This window comes from Trichosurus vulpecula, chromosome 9 (assembly GCF_011100635.1).
Source record: "Trichosurus vulpecula isolate mTriVul1 chromosome 9, mTriVul1.pri, whole genome shotgun sequence".
Classification (NCBI taxonomy): Eukaryota; Metazoa; Chordata; class Mammalia; order Diprotodontia; family Phalangeridae; genus Trichosurus; species Trichosurus vulpecula.
In genome coordinates, this window is record NC_050581.1 from 110,656,588 (window position 1) to 110,674,546 (window position 17,959).

The 17,959-nt window shown below is 44.0% G+C and overlaps 1 protein-coding gene across 3 annotated transcripts; it reads left to right on the forward strand.

The window, feature by feature from the left end:
• Nucleotides 1–400: 400 nt before the first annotated feature.
• Nucleotides 401–17,839, forward strand: LOC118831631 (ATR interacting protein). 3 transcript variants are annotated; one of them, XM_036739032.1, is made up of 15 exons: nt 461–609; nt 979–1,431; nt 2,303–2,439; nt 3,848–4,018; nt 5,849–5,970; nt 7,233–7,396; nt 9,075–9,170; nt 9,678–9,804; nt 10,121–10,864; nt 13,282–13,424; nt 14,006–14,097; nt 14,797–14,880; nt 16,382–16,634; nt 17,178–17,253; nt 17,375–17,839. In XM_036739032.1, exons 2-14 carry the CDS (start codon nt 1,044–1,046, stop codon nt 17,243–17,245), a joined length of 2,589 nt encoding a protein of 862 aa, XP_036594927.1. In that variant the 5' UTR covers nt 461–609; nt 979–1,043; the 3' UTR covers nt 17,246–17,253; nt 17,375–17,839. The 3 variants fall into 3 exon arrangements, with proteins under 3 accessions (XP_036594926.1, XP_036594927.1, XP_036594928.1); XM_036739031.1 differs by lacking the exon at nt 17,375–17,839 and having other exon boundaries at nt 401–609; nt 17,178–17,340; XM_036739033.1 differs by lacking the exons at nt 14,797–14,880; nt 16,382–16,634; nt 17,178–17,253; nt 17,375–17,839 and adding an exon at nt 14,667–14,784 and having other exon boundaries at nt 518–609.
• Nucleotides 17,840–17,959: the final 120 nt, after the last annotated feature.

The following is a 17,959-nucleotide window of genomic DNA, read 5'->3' on the forward strand; positions in this document are numbered from 1 at the left end:
GGGAACGAGGCTGCATCCAGAAGAGAATACCCAGCAGAGTACGGATTGGGAGTCCCCGGGGGAGATGACGTCCCTAGGAGCACGGCCAGCCCTGTCCTCCGCCCCCCGCCGCCGCTTCCTGCTGGGTCTCCGGAGACGCTCACGGACCCGGAAAGAGCAGCATTGGCACCGACTCCCGAGGGCACTGCTGGCCTCCGCACCGCCCACCTCTCCCTCAGGACGTCTCCCCTCCCCCCGACCCCTGCTATTTCCCACAATCCTTCCCGCCACGGCTTTCACTGCCATAGCTCCCAAGCTTCCTCCTCCTAGGCACCTCAGGCCAGGCCCGACGCTGCTTCCTCGTCTCAACCCTCTTACGTCATCATCGCGCGCTCAGGACGGCCACCGGCGCCGCGGTTTCGTCAATCGGAGGCGCCCGCCTATTGATCCCCGGGCCTGCCGGGAGCTCAACCTCGCCCCCGGAGCCCGGGGCCGGATTGGTCGGTGTGGTTGGGAGGCCGGTTGTGCGCAATGATTGACAAGGGATGGTGGCGGCGGCGGCGGCGGAGCTGAGGTGACTGGCCCGGCTTGAGTCCGAGAGCGGTCTCGTGTCTCCGGATGCGGAGAGAGGTAGGGGAGGAGTGGCGGGGAGGGAGGGATGGGGACACTACAGGTGGAGGAGGGATGGGGACACTACAGGTGGAGGAGGGATGGGGAGAGGGCAGGTGTGGGAAGGGGTGTCGGGGGAGAGGATGCGACGACTGATGGGGGAGGGGGGATAGGAGGGGTGAGAAAAGAACCTGAGGGGGAGAGATGGGGGAAGGGAAGGATGCCCTAGGAGATGGGGAAGGCATGGGTAGGGGATGACAGGAAGAATGAGTGATCCTTGTTGAGATGTGACAGAAGGCAGGATGGCTCCTCTTTTTCCTAAGCCCTAAGATGATCAAAGATGTCTTCCTTTATCGCAACCCATCACATTTATATCACATTTTCGTGCAGCCAGCCCCACGTCTTCCCACCCAGGAATCTTCGGGGTGTCAAGCCATTTCCCCAGAAGACCAATAATGGCAGGGAACACAGGGAACCGCTTCCTGGGGGGCAAGAAGAGGACCACTGCGCAGTTACATGGCCTTCGCCCACACCACGGCAGAGATAACAGGGAGGACCTTCCAGGGGTTTCTCCACCTAATAAACGGTCCAGGAGCTTTGATGCTACTGATTTCAGGGAGACAGACGATTGCTTTGGATACAATGAAGAATTTACAGCAGACGATCTGGAGGAAATTGATATCATTGCATCCCAAGCTTTGACTCAAGATTTAGACTGTAAGGCCCTACTGAACGCAAATTCTGCCTCAAGGTCGTCTTCCCCCTCAGCCACTAGAAGCTGTAGTCAAAGTGTGAGGCATTTCGAGCTCTCCAAAAATGACGGCACAGCAAAATATTCCTTTGGTATGTACATGGAATGTGACCTTGGGGGAAATGGAAAATCAGTAATACTCATAATAGCTCATTTCTATATAGGTTTTTAACTTTTCAGGGTGCTACATACATTCATCATATCATTTGGTCCTTATGCAGCCCTGTTAGGTAGGTACTACAGGTATTATTCCCATTTTACAGGTGAAGAAACCTAAGTCCAGAGTGTTTAAGTGACTTGCCAATGGTAACACAGCTAGTAAGTACATCAGTATCAGGATTTGGACCCGTGGTCTCTCTGATTGCTCATCTACTCTACCTCACTTTCTGTCTGGGACTAGATATGCTTCAGTGATAGCAGTATTAATGGACAGGCTGAAATGATTCATCCTTTTTCTGATGTGAAAACACTCTTAAATCAGAGTCTGGAAAATAGGAACAAAGTTAAGCATGTTTCTACAGGATTCCTCACCTTGACCCCTCTCATCTCACACAGACAGTTTGCAAGTTGGGGAATGGGTTGTATTTCAAAAGCTTGTGTTTCAAGTAATCAACAGCTTGCCTCTTAACATTGTCTCAGGTACTCGAGAGGTGATTAGGTACCCAGGCCATCTCACCAAAGTCTAATATATAATACTAATTGTACCGTAAAATCAAACCACCATGTGGTTTTATTGGAGCTGGAGCTTCAAGGGCACTGACTCCTTGAGATAGCAAAGTGGGAGCTCCAGCTCCATCTCTGTCAGGAAAATGGATGTGGGGTAGGGGTCCTTAACATATGGGATCATTTGTAAATTGAGTGTCTCCTTAAGTTGAGGGTTCCCTGCAGGTTATTCATAGTGACAGATGATTCTTTTCAGCATATCTGGATTCAGACATAATATAAGTAAATTCTTACTGGCAGGAATCCCTAAGTTTCTTGAACAAGATGGATTGTCCAGAAGTAAAAATCCTTCAGAGAAAAGCAGAGAAAAGATTCCAGCCAAAGATGTTTCTGAATTTGAAAAACTTAAAGCACAACATGAAAAACTAAAGGAAAAGGTAAGTGATGCAGAATGTTCTTTGCTCCTTAGAAGTGCAGATTTGACCACTCACTTTCCCCCTTGCTCCCTCACCCCCAACCCCACTCAATAAAATCTAGTGGCTTCTTTTGCCTTTAGGATCAAATATATATACTCCTCCATTTAACATGTAAAGCTCTTCTCAACCTGGCCCCTTCTTATATTTTTAGTCTTCATATTCCCCTAACTCTTCAGTCCAGCCATACTGGCCTGCTTACTGTTCCCCTCCCCCTTCCTTTGCCTTGACTATCTCCCATGACTAGAATGTATTCTCTACACACTTTATTCCTTAAAATCCTGGCTTTCTTTAAGACTCACTTCAAGTGCCATCTTCTACAGGAGGGTTTTCCTGGTCCTCTTTGGGGTTAGTGCCTCCTTTCTAGATGTACCTTGTATCTACTTTGGATATACCTATATATGGACATGCTGTCTCCTCAGTAGAATGTAAATTCCTTGAGGAACTGTTTTTGCTATTTCTTTGTATCCCCAGTGTTTAACATAGTACACAGTAAACACAGAAATGCTTGTTGATTTATTTCCTGTCCTGTTACTGTGAAGCCAATTCAGTAATAATAGTAGCTCACATTTGTATATGGTCTTAAGGTTTACAAAATTCTTTCTTCACAAAGACCCTATAGAATAGGTAATGGAAGGATTCTTAATACTGTTTTGCAAATGAGGGAACTGAAACTCTAAAAGGTAAAATGACTTGCTTGAGAGCATATAGTAGACCCTGAGTCTTTTTGCTTCAATTCCAGCACTCTTTTCCAGCATGTTGTCTTTTTTTGGTTTGACTGATGAAAATGGACACAGGCTCATCTGTGAAGCCAGCTTAGAACCTTGTCTTGATTAAGAGAGAAAGTAGGTGGAACAGTCTTACTTGCCATCCCACCCATCAACGCTGACCTTTTGTGTCTGTCTTCTGAGCTCTCTGAGTGACTTCAAAGCTTTCCATTCCAGCAGGATTTTCACAGTCCATGGCACCCACCCTAAGTATTGCCTAAGTTTGTGCTGTTGTTCAGTCACGTCTGACTCTCCATGATCCCCTAAGGTTTTCTTGGCAAAGATGATGGAGTCGTTTGCCATTTCCTTCTCCAGTGGATTAAGGCAAATAGAAGTTAAGGGACTTGCTGAGGGTCACACAGCTAGTGAATGTTTGGGGCTGGATTTGAACTCAGGTCTTTCCAACCCCAAGCCCAGCACTCTGTCCACTGAGCCATCTAGTTGCCTCCTTAGTTTGTGCTAGCATATATATTTTGTTGTACTTTTATATGTATAACTTCTTTTTCTTCTTACCCTGAGATCACAATTACATATAGCTTTTAAGTATATATATGTCTCTTTTCCTCTGATGATATCTTCTCATAAGATTAATTTGGGATTTACAGATGAAAGCAATGCAAGAGGAAATCCTCATTAAAAATGGAGAAATTAAAATCTTACGAGACTCATTGCATCACACAGAGTCCAATCTAGAAGAAAAGAAACGGTCACATTTCCTCCTTGAACAGGAAAAAATTCAGGCCCTCAATGACAAAGAAAAAGAATTCTCCAAAAAGGTAATTTGCTGTCTATTGCCTTTGTTTCCGATGTCAGCTTTTCTGTATCAGAACAGCCCCTTTTGTTTAAGGTCCTCCCAGAATTCCTTCATTTTATTTAAGGAGAAAGGGCATTAGCTAAGGTCAAATGTGTATTGTCTTTCCCAATTAGATTGTAAGCTTCTTGAGGGTAGGAACTGTCTTTCTTTTCCTAAATTGTGTCCCCAGGGTTTAACACAGTACCAGGCACATAGTGGACACTTAATAAATGTTTGTTGAATTGCATTGATGAGAAATAGGTATTCAACACTGGATTTGTTGAATGAAACTGAGACTACTTTACCTCCACATGGAGCCTATGAAATTTTACCTCCAGATGGAGCCTATGAAATGACGTAAGCACACAAGTAGATCCCAAAGGCCTTCCATAGGCATCATCCACATGAACACAATAATATTCTGACCAAGAAACCTCAAACAAATGGCCAAGTCGTCCATGTTTCTTTATAGAGACACAGGCGTTTGTGATAGCAGCTCAGGGTCACATGGTTGCCTACAGAAGTTACAAAAAGAAGCTTAGGCTTGTTGTTGATTCAGGTATTACCAGGAAACTGTGCAAACAGTATAACATATTACTGCAGTTTTCAAAAATTTAGCACCTACTGAATACCTAGAAAAATAGGATCAAGGGGCCAAAATAATACACCAGAAACTCACTAGCACTAATGCAACAAATCTTATTACAAATACAAACACCAAAATAGCCTTGAGAATTTAACAAACAAGCTGTATTAGGCCCAGGGCATCATTACAGAAAAAACATTGGCCACAAACTCCCGGACATTACACTGATCCATAAAAATTGAAGAACGACGTTCATTCTTTTTCCTGCTATATTAATTAACAAGTACTCATCCTTTGCCTTCCTCTCCTCCTCCTTTCTCTCCTCCCCACTCCATTAAATAACAACAAAATAAACTTTTGTAACAAATACGCAGTCAAATAAAGCATATTTGTTCACTGACCAAATCCAAATATATATGTCTCATTCTGCATTTTGAGTCTATCGTTTCTCCATCATTACGTCCATCTTACAGATGAGGTTCGGGGAAGCTAAGAGACTTGCCCATGATCATAAATGTCAGAACCCAGATCTCCTGGGTCAAATCTAATATTGTTTCCATTCCATGACAGTGCCCTGTTAAACTCAGTTTTAAATCTCTGGTTGCACTCTTGTGGCTTTTTCCGATTGCTGTTAAAATCACATTGTTTAGGATCTAGGGCTTCCTGAAAGGGGCTTCACACCAGTAAAGTTAACACAGAAGGCTTCCTGATGGAATGATTTCCTACGTTTTGGTTGTCCTCTGTGCGTAGAACTTAGGTGACACACAGACTCTTGATTTTATCAACAGTTTCAAACCCCTACAATTATAGTTGAGCTAATCCATTTCGTTTAAGTCGCCTACAGAATGGACCCATATCTCTATGCACTGCGCGGAGACTTTAGATATTTGGACTATGTATATCAAGGGGACTTTGGAAATCACTTTTTTTTAATAAATGAGGGGATCTGTAATGTATTAATCCTTGCCCAGATTCAGAAACAAGGCTAGAACTTGAGATCATTAGATGTGGTTAGCTGCCTTACAGCAAATTCCTCTTATTGTTTTCTACTGGTTTTCCTTTCTAGTTCAAGATATGAAATCTTGAGGTCAGTATTAAAGATGGTCTAGACCCACTCATCCACAACATGTTTTCATTTGTCTTTGTGTTCCCATCACCAAACATATTGTATTGTACCTAATAGATGTTAATATTTATTAAATGGATGGACTGTCTCTTGCCTTCTAGCTCCAGTCGCTGCAGTCAGAACTTCAGTTTAAAGATGCTGAGATGAATGAATTGAGGACTAAACTGCAGAACAGTGGAAAAGCCACTAAAGCTGGTACCATCCTGTCCATTTCCCATGTCAGGTACAGTCTGTCCTGCAGAAAGACAGAAGGCACCTTTAGCCTTATTTAGTAAAAGTCAGCAGAAGAGTCCTGAGTGAATGTCATTGATAGTCCTTTTTTGTTACAAATGACAGACTTTGGGAAGATTTCAGCAGCCTGGGTTATAACTCCTAGTCAGGAGCCTTGATTCCACACTGGAAGGGCCTAGCACCTCAGAGGTGTTCAGGTTTTACCATACTTTGAGTAAGCATAATGTCACAAAATTAAATTTACTTAAACTAAAATGATTTGTTCTCTAAACATGTTTTGACTGCTTAAACATTTATTAAAGAATAGAAATTCAAATCTAAGCCAAGGGAGACCCAGACCTAGCTACTTAGAATATCTGTTCTCATCTGTTGTTTTGGTACTCATTTCTTTCTGACAACCTCCTACATTCCTTTTGGTTATAAGTGCCTATTTTACCACTTCCTCTCTTATTTTCTAAATTAGCCCTATGTGCAGAAAAAAGTAGGAACTTATTCTGAAAAAATGGGACTCTATCATCCTGAGAATTTGAAGATTGCTGCTAAAAGTATTTTTCTGGCATTGGATTTACTGGTACCTGAAGGACATATGTTTGCTCAAATGAGCATGGTATAAGCGCCTTTCTCAGTTTCTATCAGCTTGTAGTTCAAGTGAGAAAGCTGAAAGGCTCAGGGCTTTGTCTCTGCAGCAGGTTCATAACCCTCCTTCCATAAGACATCTGCTTGGTTCCTTAAGAGTTGTCATAATCCCTCGTTTTCTGACCTAGGAGCTGAAGTGCAGGGGAAAACAAAACAAAACTATTCTTGGCCTTCTAGAAATTGGGATTTGCAGAAAAACTTGCTAAATTTCCCCATTGTTTCAGGGTAGCAGACACTGTGCAAATCCTCTCCACATTATGTTTACCTCCTTTTTCTTGAGTCTTGTCTCAGTCCTTAAATGCAGAGGTAATGGCTTCTCTACAGAGAAGAGGTGGTTTTATGAAACCAAGTAACACTTGTAGCTAATATTTTTAGTTGACTGGAAGGGCCTGGTCTACTTTCGTTAGCAGGTGAGTAGGAAATGTCTTACACTTTGCAAGTGCAAAATTTTGGTTGACGAGTGGGACAGATATAATAGGCAAAACCTTATACTGAACTTGGCAAGGAGAAAAACATCTTGACGTGAAGTTTTCTAGCATGACTTTTGAAAAATTTTGTTACTTAGTAGTTTGAACCGATTTCAATAGGATCATCATTATCAAATTTAACTTTTTCCAGTCCTAGGAAAAGCCCTTCCAGAGCTATAAAGACAGAAGCTTGCTCTCCACAAATGGGAAAATCATCTTTTCCTACGAAGGAGTCCTTCAGTGCCAACACATCTCCTCCTCATCCCAGTCATCTATCAACACAGCCCGGTGTTTTGGCTCTATCCTGCAGAGAGGGTAGGCACTCACCAAACATTGTGGAAACACAATTGGTTTTCATTCCTTCTTTCATTCAGTAACCAGTTATTAAGTGTCTGCTAGGTTCCAGCTTCCATAAGAAATACACAGAAATTTTAAAAATATGCTCACTTAACCTCATGTAGTCTGCATTCCTCATGGGAGGCTACAACACAAACACGCAATACTCTGCAATAAATGTAAAATAACTAGTGCAAAAATGTATATGAAAAGGATAGAAGGGTACATTATGTTGTATGAAGTCAGAGGAAGGAAAAATTTCAGGTTTGGAGTGGGAATCTAAAGAAGGCTTCTAGAAGTGGGTGACATTTGAACTAGACATTGAAGAAAGGCTAAGATTTCAAAAGACAGAGACTGGAAGAAGAGACGGGGAGGGAAGCATTTCAGGAATGGAGAACAGGGTAAGCAAAGACATGGAGATGAGAGATCATAAGCTATGTGTGAGGAAAAAATCCAGTTAAAATTATAGCTTATATGGAAGAGAGATAAGATTAGAAAGGTGTCTTGTGGAAGACCTTGAATGCCAGGCTGAGGTGTTGGAACTTTTTTTGTTAAGCATTATGGAGTTATTGAAGGGTTTTGAATAAGGGAATAATAGCAGATCTGTACATAAGGAAGATTAGTTTGGCACTGGTATACAGGATGGATTTAGAGGAGGAAGAGTAGAGGTGGGAAGATCTATTAGCAGGCTAGTACAGTATTCCAGGAAGGTGGTAATGAGGGGCTGTTTTGGGTGGTGGCAGTGGGAGTGGAAAGATGGGAGAAGATGTGAGAGGGAACGTGAACAGGACTTGGTGACTCATTGGCCATGGCCTGTAAGGGAAAGGGGAAGTATGCAGCACCTTTGTTCTGGTCCACAAAAGCCACCTTTATGTTTTCATTCGCTCAGTCGAGATTTGAAGGGATGCTGCTCTGCTCGTCTGCAGAAACAAACTGGCAGTGGTAGGGTTTCATTTTGAGAGTACCATCTAGGCTGCTGCCTACCAACTCTTTGTGACCAGGAGATAAAGAACTGTGGATTAAATGAAATTTACATTTTAAAATGTCTTTCTTTCCATTCTCTTAACTTAGCTATGATATAGAATCTTCATTTTCCTTCTCTACAATATCTTTAACTCTGAAAAGCTTCCTGTGTCCTCCTCATACTTTTGGCACCTAACTCACAAAAAGCATTTAGCTGCAATTTAGTGTTTATCTGCAGTTCAGTTAAGAAAAGACAAATTGGGGCAGCTAGGTGGCACAGTGAGTAGAACACCGGCCCTGGAGTCAGGAGTACCTGAGTTCAAATCTAGCCTCAGACACTTGACACATTTACTAGCTGGGTGACCTTGAGCAAGTCACTTAACCCCAATTGCCCTGCCTTCCCCCCTGCAAAAAAAAGAAAAGACAAATTGTATTTTCTTCTTCCTTACATGCAGTGCATTTTCTTTTTTTAATTCTGGAGCTGAAGATACTAAAGCTTTTCTGGGAGGCTTAGTTCTTGTTTCATTCTTGCTTTAGATTTGCCTACAGTGAGAAGTCCAGAGTTTAATGGGACTGATTGATTAAGTTACTGACTGCCTTTCTGCAAGGCAGTCATCACATGTACATTGAGCCAAGAGTTTCTGGGCTGTCATGTCTTTTGTACACAGCTTATAACTTGTGCTTCTTGTTTCAGACAATAAAACCCATAATTTGGGAAATGAACCTGTAAAACAGGAGGAGACACAAAGAAATCTTACTTCCAGTTGTATTCAGCGACCAAACACTCAAGGTACTGAAGTTAATAGTCCCAGACACTGGATACCACAGCTGAGGCTGCTTTTCTTAAGGCATCTCTTTCTCAGGGTGTTCAGGCAGCCCCACAGAAAACTCCAGGATGTGATGTGCAAAGGGACAATTCCCATTTGGTGAAGGAGGGGAAAGGTTGGTGGGGAGGAAAGGCAGCTCACAACAGGATTTTCTTCCTTCTCCAACTTGCCTGGAATCTGAGGATCAATAGGGAGTGATGATGGGTCACCTAAGCCAAACATCGATCAGTCCTTTAAACAGACTATAAAATGGAAATGAACAGCAAGAGCAGAGGCATTTTTTGTTAAATTTTCCCACGCAAGCATGTACAGGAACCTCAAACATCTAACATACAAGAAACACAAGGGTTTTCAGTGTGGGCTTGGCTCACGAGGTTGTGGGGTATCTCAAGTGAACTTCAAAGTTTCCTTTGGATGCCCTAGAAAAAGCTTCACATTGAGATCAATTCAACCTACTTTATCTCCTGCAGGTTCTGTTTTGATAAACTTGCTTCTGAAGCAGCCTTTGACCCCAGGGGTATCCCTAGGTCTCTGTCATCTTCTGAGCAGTCATCCTGAAGCCCCTGCTGGCTTTTTCCAGCCTCCAAGATTGGGCAGGTAAGTGTACAGCTTCTGAGCAATTCTTCTCAAGAAAAAAGATTCTTTCTGGGCAGCTAGAGCTGGCCCTATCCTTACTGGCCCATGTGTTTTCTGGGTGGGTGGCTATGAAAAATTTGTCAGAGAAAAGTGCTTGGGGCCTCTTGGCTATGGTTCAGCCTGCTTGCAGCACACACTGCCTCCTCCCAGGTTGGGATCATGATGCAGTGCAGTGTCATACACTACCATAGAACAAACACTTATCAAGTGCCAGCTTTTTACAGAGCATTAATATTCAATCTCACAATGGACTGCCCTCTTTTGTGCTTTTTCTTAGTGCTTCATCAGGAATGTCAAGCGTCCAGACCACATGTTCTCGAGAAGGCTCATTCTCTGCCTCATTGCTGAGAGAAGCACAGAGCCTGGCCATCACGGGACTAAACCTAATTGCCAGGGATGAAGGTTCATCTGATGAAGACCTCACTGAGGGGAACAGGAGGACCTCTCATGTCACCCAGCTCTGCCAGTTCCCAGGGGCTGTGCACCTTCTCCCCCTTGTGAGCTATTACATTGACCTCTACTGCCAGACTCTGCAGGCTGTGGCCACAGTAAAAAGGAACAGTTCTGGGGACTCATCAGCCTGCTCCTCCCGAGGGAGCACCAGCATAGAATCCAACACAGAGGATTCCTTGTCAGCTCTGGAAGGGTTCACTGTGGTGGCACTCAGCATTCTTCAGCACCTGGTGTGTTACAGTGGGGCTGTTGTTCAAACATTACTGTCGGTAGGAGGGAGAAGAGATGCCACGGATGGAGAGGATCCTGCCTTAGGAGAGAACAAGAACCCTGTTTGCAGAAGGAGTCCTGAGAAGACATCAGAAAACCCTATGGTGGAAGAACAACCGGCAGACGCCCCAGAGGAGACTATGAATAGCCAGAACCAACATCCATTGTTGAAGATGCTCCTTCACTTGTTGTCTTTCTCCTCTGCTTCAACAGGTCACCTACAAGTTAGAATCCTGAACCAGTGCCTTAAAGTTTTGGTGAAATTAGCTGAAAACTGTGCATTTGATTTATTACCCAGGTAAAAAGCAGATAGGAATCAATTTGCTCTTCAGCTTTCCCCCTGAACTTTTGCAAATAATATGTGCTATCAGTTGTAGTTTGCTTCTACATCCTTAATTTAATCCATACTTGCTTAGTTATGAAATATAGTTTTGGAAGACAAGTTGTGGTCACACAGCACTTATGGCATTTCTTTGATCCTTTAAAAAGCCCTGTGAAGTAGGTACGTAGTATGAGTATTGTTACCCTGTTTGCAGATGAGAGAATTGAGCCTCAGAGAAGGAAAGTGGCATGTGACGTGCCCATGGTCACACAGGTATTAAGTGGTAGAATCTGGACTCTGACCTAGCTCTTCTAACTTCAAGACTAGTGTTCTATTACACTTCCTTATAGGGAATGCTCTTATCTGTGAGAGAGGTGGATTAGGTTTGGAGAAGGGAAAGAGGATGTCTTTTGTTTAATTCTACTTTTATATGACAGGTAATACGGGGGATATATGCCACAGTACACAAAGAGTTCTAGAGGGAAAATCCAATTTGAGACACAAATGTCCATTTCCAGTGTCTTGACAGAGAGTAACGATGTTCTGTACCCTGCATCCATCATAGCATATGAGTCTATCTCTAGATTTTGTGGTTAGGTTGCTGATCCCTAAGCTAGTCTACCAGAAATCTGTGTCTAGTTACCGATCCTTGTTCTGTCTGTCGTTCTGGGCATGGTACTGTTTTATGATGGGATTCTGTAATATTTTCCTTTCCAGAACTACTTCTTGTGTAACATTCTAATACAGTTGAATCCAACTAAAACAGTATATTATTTTGTCCATCTGGATTTGTCATGGGTCAGATTACTGTGTGACCTTTGGCAAATGTCAGGATCACTAGGTTTGAGTTGGCTTATCTATGAAATGAGGGGATTGGATTAGTGATCCCTTGGGTTAGCTGTAGCATCTTGAGATCATATGAGTCTGAGGCACCTGAGTTTAACAACAATTCAGTAAAGGCCAATGAGAATGTACCATCACTGATAGTTTCTTTTCTGTATAATAGTGGTTAGTTCAGTCTCACAGGACCCACTGCAACTCCAGACTTCAAGAAACATGAACTGATCTGTTACATAAAAGGGAATTGTTCTAACTTATATTCTTTGGGACACAGTTGAATGATTAACAGCCGATTTACATCTCATTGAAGGTCTAAAAACCACTTTCCAAAATCTACAAGAAAAAGATCTAAAGTAGTAACCAATATTCAGTATAGCAAATTTCAGGTCAGAGTCAAAACTGTAAGGGCTTTGTCCTGTGATTTCTATTAGCCTAAAATGCCCTAGTTGTGACACTAAAACATTTGTAAGTTGCCACATTATTACTGCTTAATGTTAAAGAAATATCCTATTATACCACATTCTCTACACTAAAACATACAGTGCATGTTCTTAGATCACATGGATACTAATAAGCCCACTACTACTCTACCTTCCATGCAGAGGCAGGGATTTGTGCTTGGAGTGGAGCTGGAGTCCTTTTGTTACCTCACAGGTGCTTTCCTTCCTCATTCAAGCAGCTAAATTCCAGCAGCCCACTTTGGACTCATCCTCTTTGCTCCCTGTAGGCCTGTAGGAAACCAGAGCTATATCTTCAGGCTCCCCTAATAACTTAGAACAAAGGAACCCTCCCTCTGTGGCTACTTTGGTACCAGGGCTCAGTGGATGATCCAGAGTTCTCCCTTTGCCTTGTTTAAACCACTGTGACCTATACCACACCAGTAATCCTGAAGTTGGTGTGCTGTCTTTGGGCATGAACCAGGGTGCAGACTCATGTTACTCTTGTTACAAGGAAGAAAAACCTTATACATGGTTCCACAAAGGCCTCAACCTGTTGTTAGGTCCACACCTTTCACATGCTTGTGGTCTGGAAGTGGGCCAGGGCATAGGCTAACAATGTTTTGTACACGTGAGGAAAAATCAGGGGGCCCAGGATGGCTAAGGCTACATGTCTCTGTTTATCTCCACAGCTAGTCTGGCTTGTCCTTTATTTCACTTTGACCCACAGTGTCAGAGTTGCAAGAGACCTTAGAGATCATCTAGTCCAACATTATTTTTAGAGAAGGAGACAGGCCTAGAGAGGAGTTGTAGTGACAGAAGTAGGACAAAAACTCCTAAATCTCATGCTAAGGCTCTTTGTGTCACACCTTGCATCAGGGAACATATCCCCCCTCATTGGGGGAGTGGAGAGCACAGAGGGAATGGAAATATTTAATTTGCTCTCTAGTTGCCTCCCTGGGTGCTGGAAGCCTACTGGAGAATAAGCCCTGAGCTGCCTACATCCTGAGAATCCAGCTGCCCTTTTATTCTCTAGTGAGAAGACTATGTATGCTATGTCCTTTAGCACAGAGGTTTTGATTGGTGCAGCATCCTTGATTGTCTTGTGTTTTCCAGGTTCCAGTGTGTGCTGAGCAGCCATGGGTTGCTCCGGTGCCTTTCCTCAACAGCCCATCTGTCAGCTGTCCTCCTGACCGTTCATCTTCTATCTCTACTTGGTGACCATGAGAAGTTAGCTCCCCAGCTCTGCTCCCAGTCAGGTAAAAATGCATTTCTGGAAATGTAGGGGCTATTGTGGCAGAAGTAAGGTACTGTGTACTCACGAAGTTGGTAGTGCAGTGTATAGAGCCCTGGACCCAGAATCAGGAAACCTAAGTTCAGATCTAGCCTCAGACATTTACTGGCTGTGTGACCCTGGGCAAGTCTCTGTTTAACATCTGTGTGCATTAGTTTCCTCAGCTAAAAATGGGGACAATAATAGCTCTTTCTGGTAGGGGTGTTGTGAGGATTAAATGAGAAAATATTTGTAAAACAATGCTTAGCACAGTGCCTAGAACATAGTAGATGTTATATAAATGTTTATTCTTTCCCTCTTTTCTCCCTCCTCTATTCTGCCATAAGAAGGCCCTGAAAGCCAGCCTCAGTGATGAGGCTAGGCAGGGTTAGGGAGTTTGTTACCCTCAGGATGAGTGCTGCCTGTCTTGGCAGGGAAGGAGGGGTGCACAACATGCCAAATTTCATCTACAGAACTGTCTGAAATCCTCACTTGTAACTGCCCTGAGCCTGGTGGGGGGAACAAAGGGGTGATTATTTAGTGAAAGAAATGGAAACTTTTTTTCAGAAACCTGTCTTCTCCTCTTGCTGTATATGTACATCACTTCAAGGCCAGATAAAGCAGCTGTGGAGACACAGTGGTTTCAGCTGGAACAAGAGGTAAACAGCAGGATTTGTTGGTTTTTCAGAAGCCACTCAAGAACTTGCTGAAGAGTTCCTAGGGAAGGAAGGCTTTCATTTATTCAGCCACAAGTGCCCAGCCCTGTTCTAAAGCATTGTTGGGGAGTGATCCCTGTCAGAGAGGTCACAGTTTGGTTGGGAGACAGGATACACTCGAATGAAGCAGTGAAGTAGCAACCTGAGCCCATTTGTATATACGTCCCCAAATGCAGAGCAGACTGCTTTGAGTGCTAGTGATGGTCTTTACCTTGGTGGGTATCTAAAGGTGGGGTTCCCTCAAAAAAAAAAAATACAAACAAGAGGCAGCTGTGTGGTACAGTGAGTAGAGCACCGGCCCTGGAGTCAGGAGGACCTGAGTTCACATCCGGCCTCAGACACTTGACACACTTACTAGCTGTGTGACCTTGGGCAAGTCACTTAACCCCAATTGCCCTGCCTTCCCCCCTCCAAAAAAAACCAAAAACAATAAAGGTGGGATTCCTTTCTGCTTGGATTGGCTATACTTCTGAGTACCTACTAGTACTCAGGGAGTACCTCCCTTTGTCCAGGTAAGCAGTCGCTGAGTTAGCTGACTCACAGTGGAGGGCAGTCCAAGAAGCCTGGTTACTCTAGAAGGGGCCTGCTCCTGCCTGCAGAGTTTGTGGTAGGACCTTGCGTCCTTGTGCTCTCTTGTCCTAGACTGTGTGGTTCCTGGCCAAGATCATGCAGAGCCCTGACTCTCCTATCTCCATCATAGGATCTGACTGCCAGTGCAGCCTGGAGGTAAGTGGCCAGGGAGCAAGAGGATGGCGTATGCCAGTTCTGCCCCTTGTTTACCATAGAATCAAAAACCAGACTTTGTTCATCTTCCCAGGCATCATCCTTCCTAAGCCCTTATCCCTGCACCAAATCTCTTGACAGCATTGGCCCTCCTTAGAAAGGAGAATAATGCATGCTAGATCTTCCACTGAACCAGTGGCAAGTGTTCATTATGAAGGAAGGAGGCCATCTGAGCCTTCTTCCTCCATGTGGCCAAAATGGTTTCTTCTACTTTACAGTACAACTCATGTTTGGCTACATTTCACAGCAGCCCTGGAAACCCCTCAGCAGTTACACAGTCATCTCCTGAATAGTGCTGTCAACATCATGACCTCCCACAAGCAGTCATGCAGTGACCTCCACCACACATGTGTGCATACATACCTGTGGAGCTGTGGTTCTCCAAGTGTGGGCCGGGGCGCCCAAGGGGTCCCCAAGTCACAACTATTTCCGTGATAATACTGTAATGTTTTCAATTCTAATATGGTAAATATTGGCCACTCTAACTCACATAAACAAAAGATCTTTTGGGGGAAGGGGTTATCAGCGATTCTTAAGAGTGTAACAGGATCCTGAAACCTAAAAGTTTGAGAACCACTGATAGAGAGAAAGGGGCTTTACAGCTTTTCAAATTTTTACCCTTTTGTGGCCTCAACGCTGAATCTTGGTTAAGTAGGGCCACTTCATTAGAGGTAGGAACTTGCCCATTCATTGTAGCTTGGACCAGGCAGCTTGGTTGAGCCATATCCATAAACAGAAGCACCATTCTAACTATCTTTGCCTTACTCGGTAAACTCCAGTGGCTCCTTATTGCTCCAAGGATCCAATGGAAACTCCTCTGTGGGGCATTTCAGACCTTCACAACTTGACTCCAGCATCCTTTTCCAGCTTTATCATAAACTAGCCCTCATCCTGCACTCTTCAGTTCAGCCACATTGCCCTTTGTACTGTTCTTTTCAGGATACTCCCATCTCCCGTTTCTAGCCTTTGTGTTGGTTATTCCCATTCCTGGGATGCGCTCCCTCCTCCCCTCTGCCTCTTAGAATTCCTTGTTTCCTTTAAAACACTGCTCAAGCACAAGCTTCTGCGTGAAACCTTTCCCCCTCAAAAACCAAAAACTTACCTTATATTTGTATACATTCTGTATCTCCATTTTATACACATGTGTATATACAATAGTGCACATATGCATGCACACATGTATTTCTGTGTACACGTCATCTCCAATAGACTACAAGCTTTTTGAGGTATGAATTGGTCCTTTTTTGTCTCTGTTTACCTAGCACAGGCATATGGCACATAGTGTGTGCTTAAAAAATGCTTGTTGATTGATTCATTCATTGAAACAGTATTTAAGATGAAATCAGTTATGGGAAGCATTCTCTTCCCCTTCAAAACCAACCCCTAAACAAAAGTCCTCCATGATCCTATACTACTAACCCCTGTTCTTCATTTTGTTTCCCAGGTCGTCAAAGCACTCATAGTAATGTTACACAGACAGTGGCTGACCATTCGAAGGTTGGAAGGCCATGTACAGGAGGGTCAGAGGAAGCAGATGGTCCGGTGTCTCCGGGATACCTTGTTGTTATTGCACAGTTTGTCCCAGAGAGACACACTATTCCATGTGCACTGCATGGATGTTCTACACCAGTATGACCAGGTGATTCCTGGTATCCAAGCCCTCCTTCAAGGCCTCCCTGACAGGACAAACTATGAAGGTGAGAGTGAAGCTGGGTACTGGCCACTTCTGAGAGAGATTCTTGGTCCTTGGGAGGCCAAAGGGAGGAAAACACTGTCCATATCACTGACTAGAAAGCTGGGAGACCTCTAGGACAAGAACCTCACTCTGCCTTTCTGTGCACCCCAGTAGTAACCAAGATAAGATCTCTTATTATCTCAGTGGCCCTGCAGGTTCCAATTTGTCTTTCATAAAATGTGGCTTAGCAGCCCAGCCTCTCCATGCCCAATCACTGAGGCCTGTGGAATTTTCATCCATGTCTACAATTTCCTGAGCCAGCTATCTGGTACTCACATCTGCTGCCTGCCTTCACAGCTTGTTATGACTCAACACCAAAGCCTGGGCCCAAATGTGACCAGATGCTAGGGGTGTTGGAAAGGGGAGGGGAATGGAAGGGTCAGTGGGCAGGGCAGTCCCTGAGGTACTGCAGCAGGGGGCAGAACAACTGGCTGGAATCATCAGTTCTTGACCTGATGCTTTGAATTGAGCCAATCACAAGTTAATCCTTTTGTTTCTGGTTTAGAGACAGCTCTGGAAGACCTGTGCCGAACAGAGCCAGACTTGGAAGACCCTGACATGGACCCTAGCTGAACCACAAGGTGGTACTTAGACCGCGTAAATTTTTAGCGTTTTTAAGATTATACACCAACTGATTAAAGATGAATGTCATTGACACTTCAAAGAGTATTACTGATGGTTATTTTTTTTTATCACTTATAGCTCCTGGGTCCTTCCTAATTCCGCAGTTGGAAGAGCCTCTAAAACTAGATTCATAAATTTTGGAACTGCAAAGGGCTTTAGAGGTAATCTGATCCAGCCTCTTTATTTATAGAGATCAGGAAGCTACTTGCTTGGGTGATACTCCTGCAGCTGCAGAGCTGGGCCCTGAACCTAGGTTTCCTGCCTTATAAACTGTTCTTCCCACCCAGGCTCATAGTGCTGTAGAAATCTCATCTGACAGGTACACATTAAACACAAGGAGCCCCTCCCCCAAAAGACACTTGGTGCTCCCATTTGCAACTGAAGAGCAACTCCAGGGGACCAAGTTGAGGTTTCCACTTGTATTGAGAGTAAAGTAATACCTCCTCCCACTGTAACCTGCCTCCACTTTGCCCGTCCCTGGATAGAAGGGGCATGCTGGGGCCCAGGAAAAGCTGATGTTCCAGTAAAACACCTGTGTACTCCATGAGTATGTCACACATTCCTCCTATGTTCACCACAACCATTCCCCCACCCCCACCCCACCTATAAATTCACTGTTCATGAGAGGTCTGGTGAGCTTTGGGAAACGACCATAACTCCTAA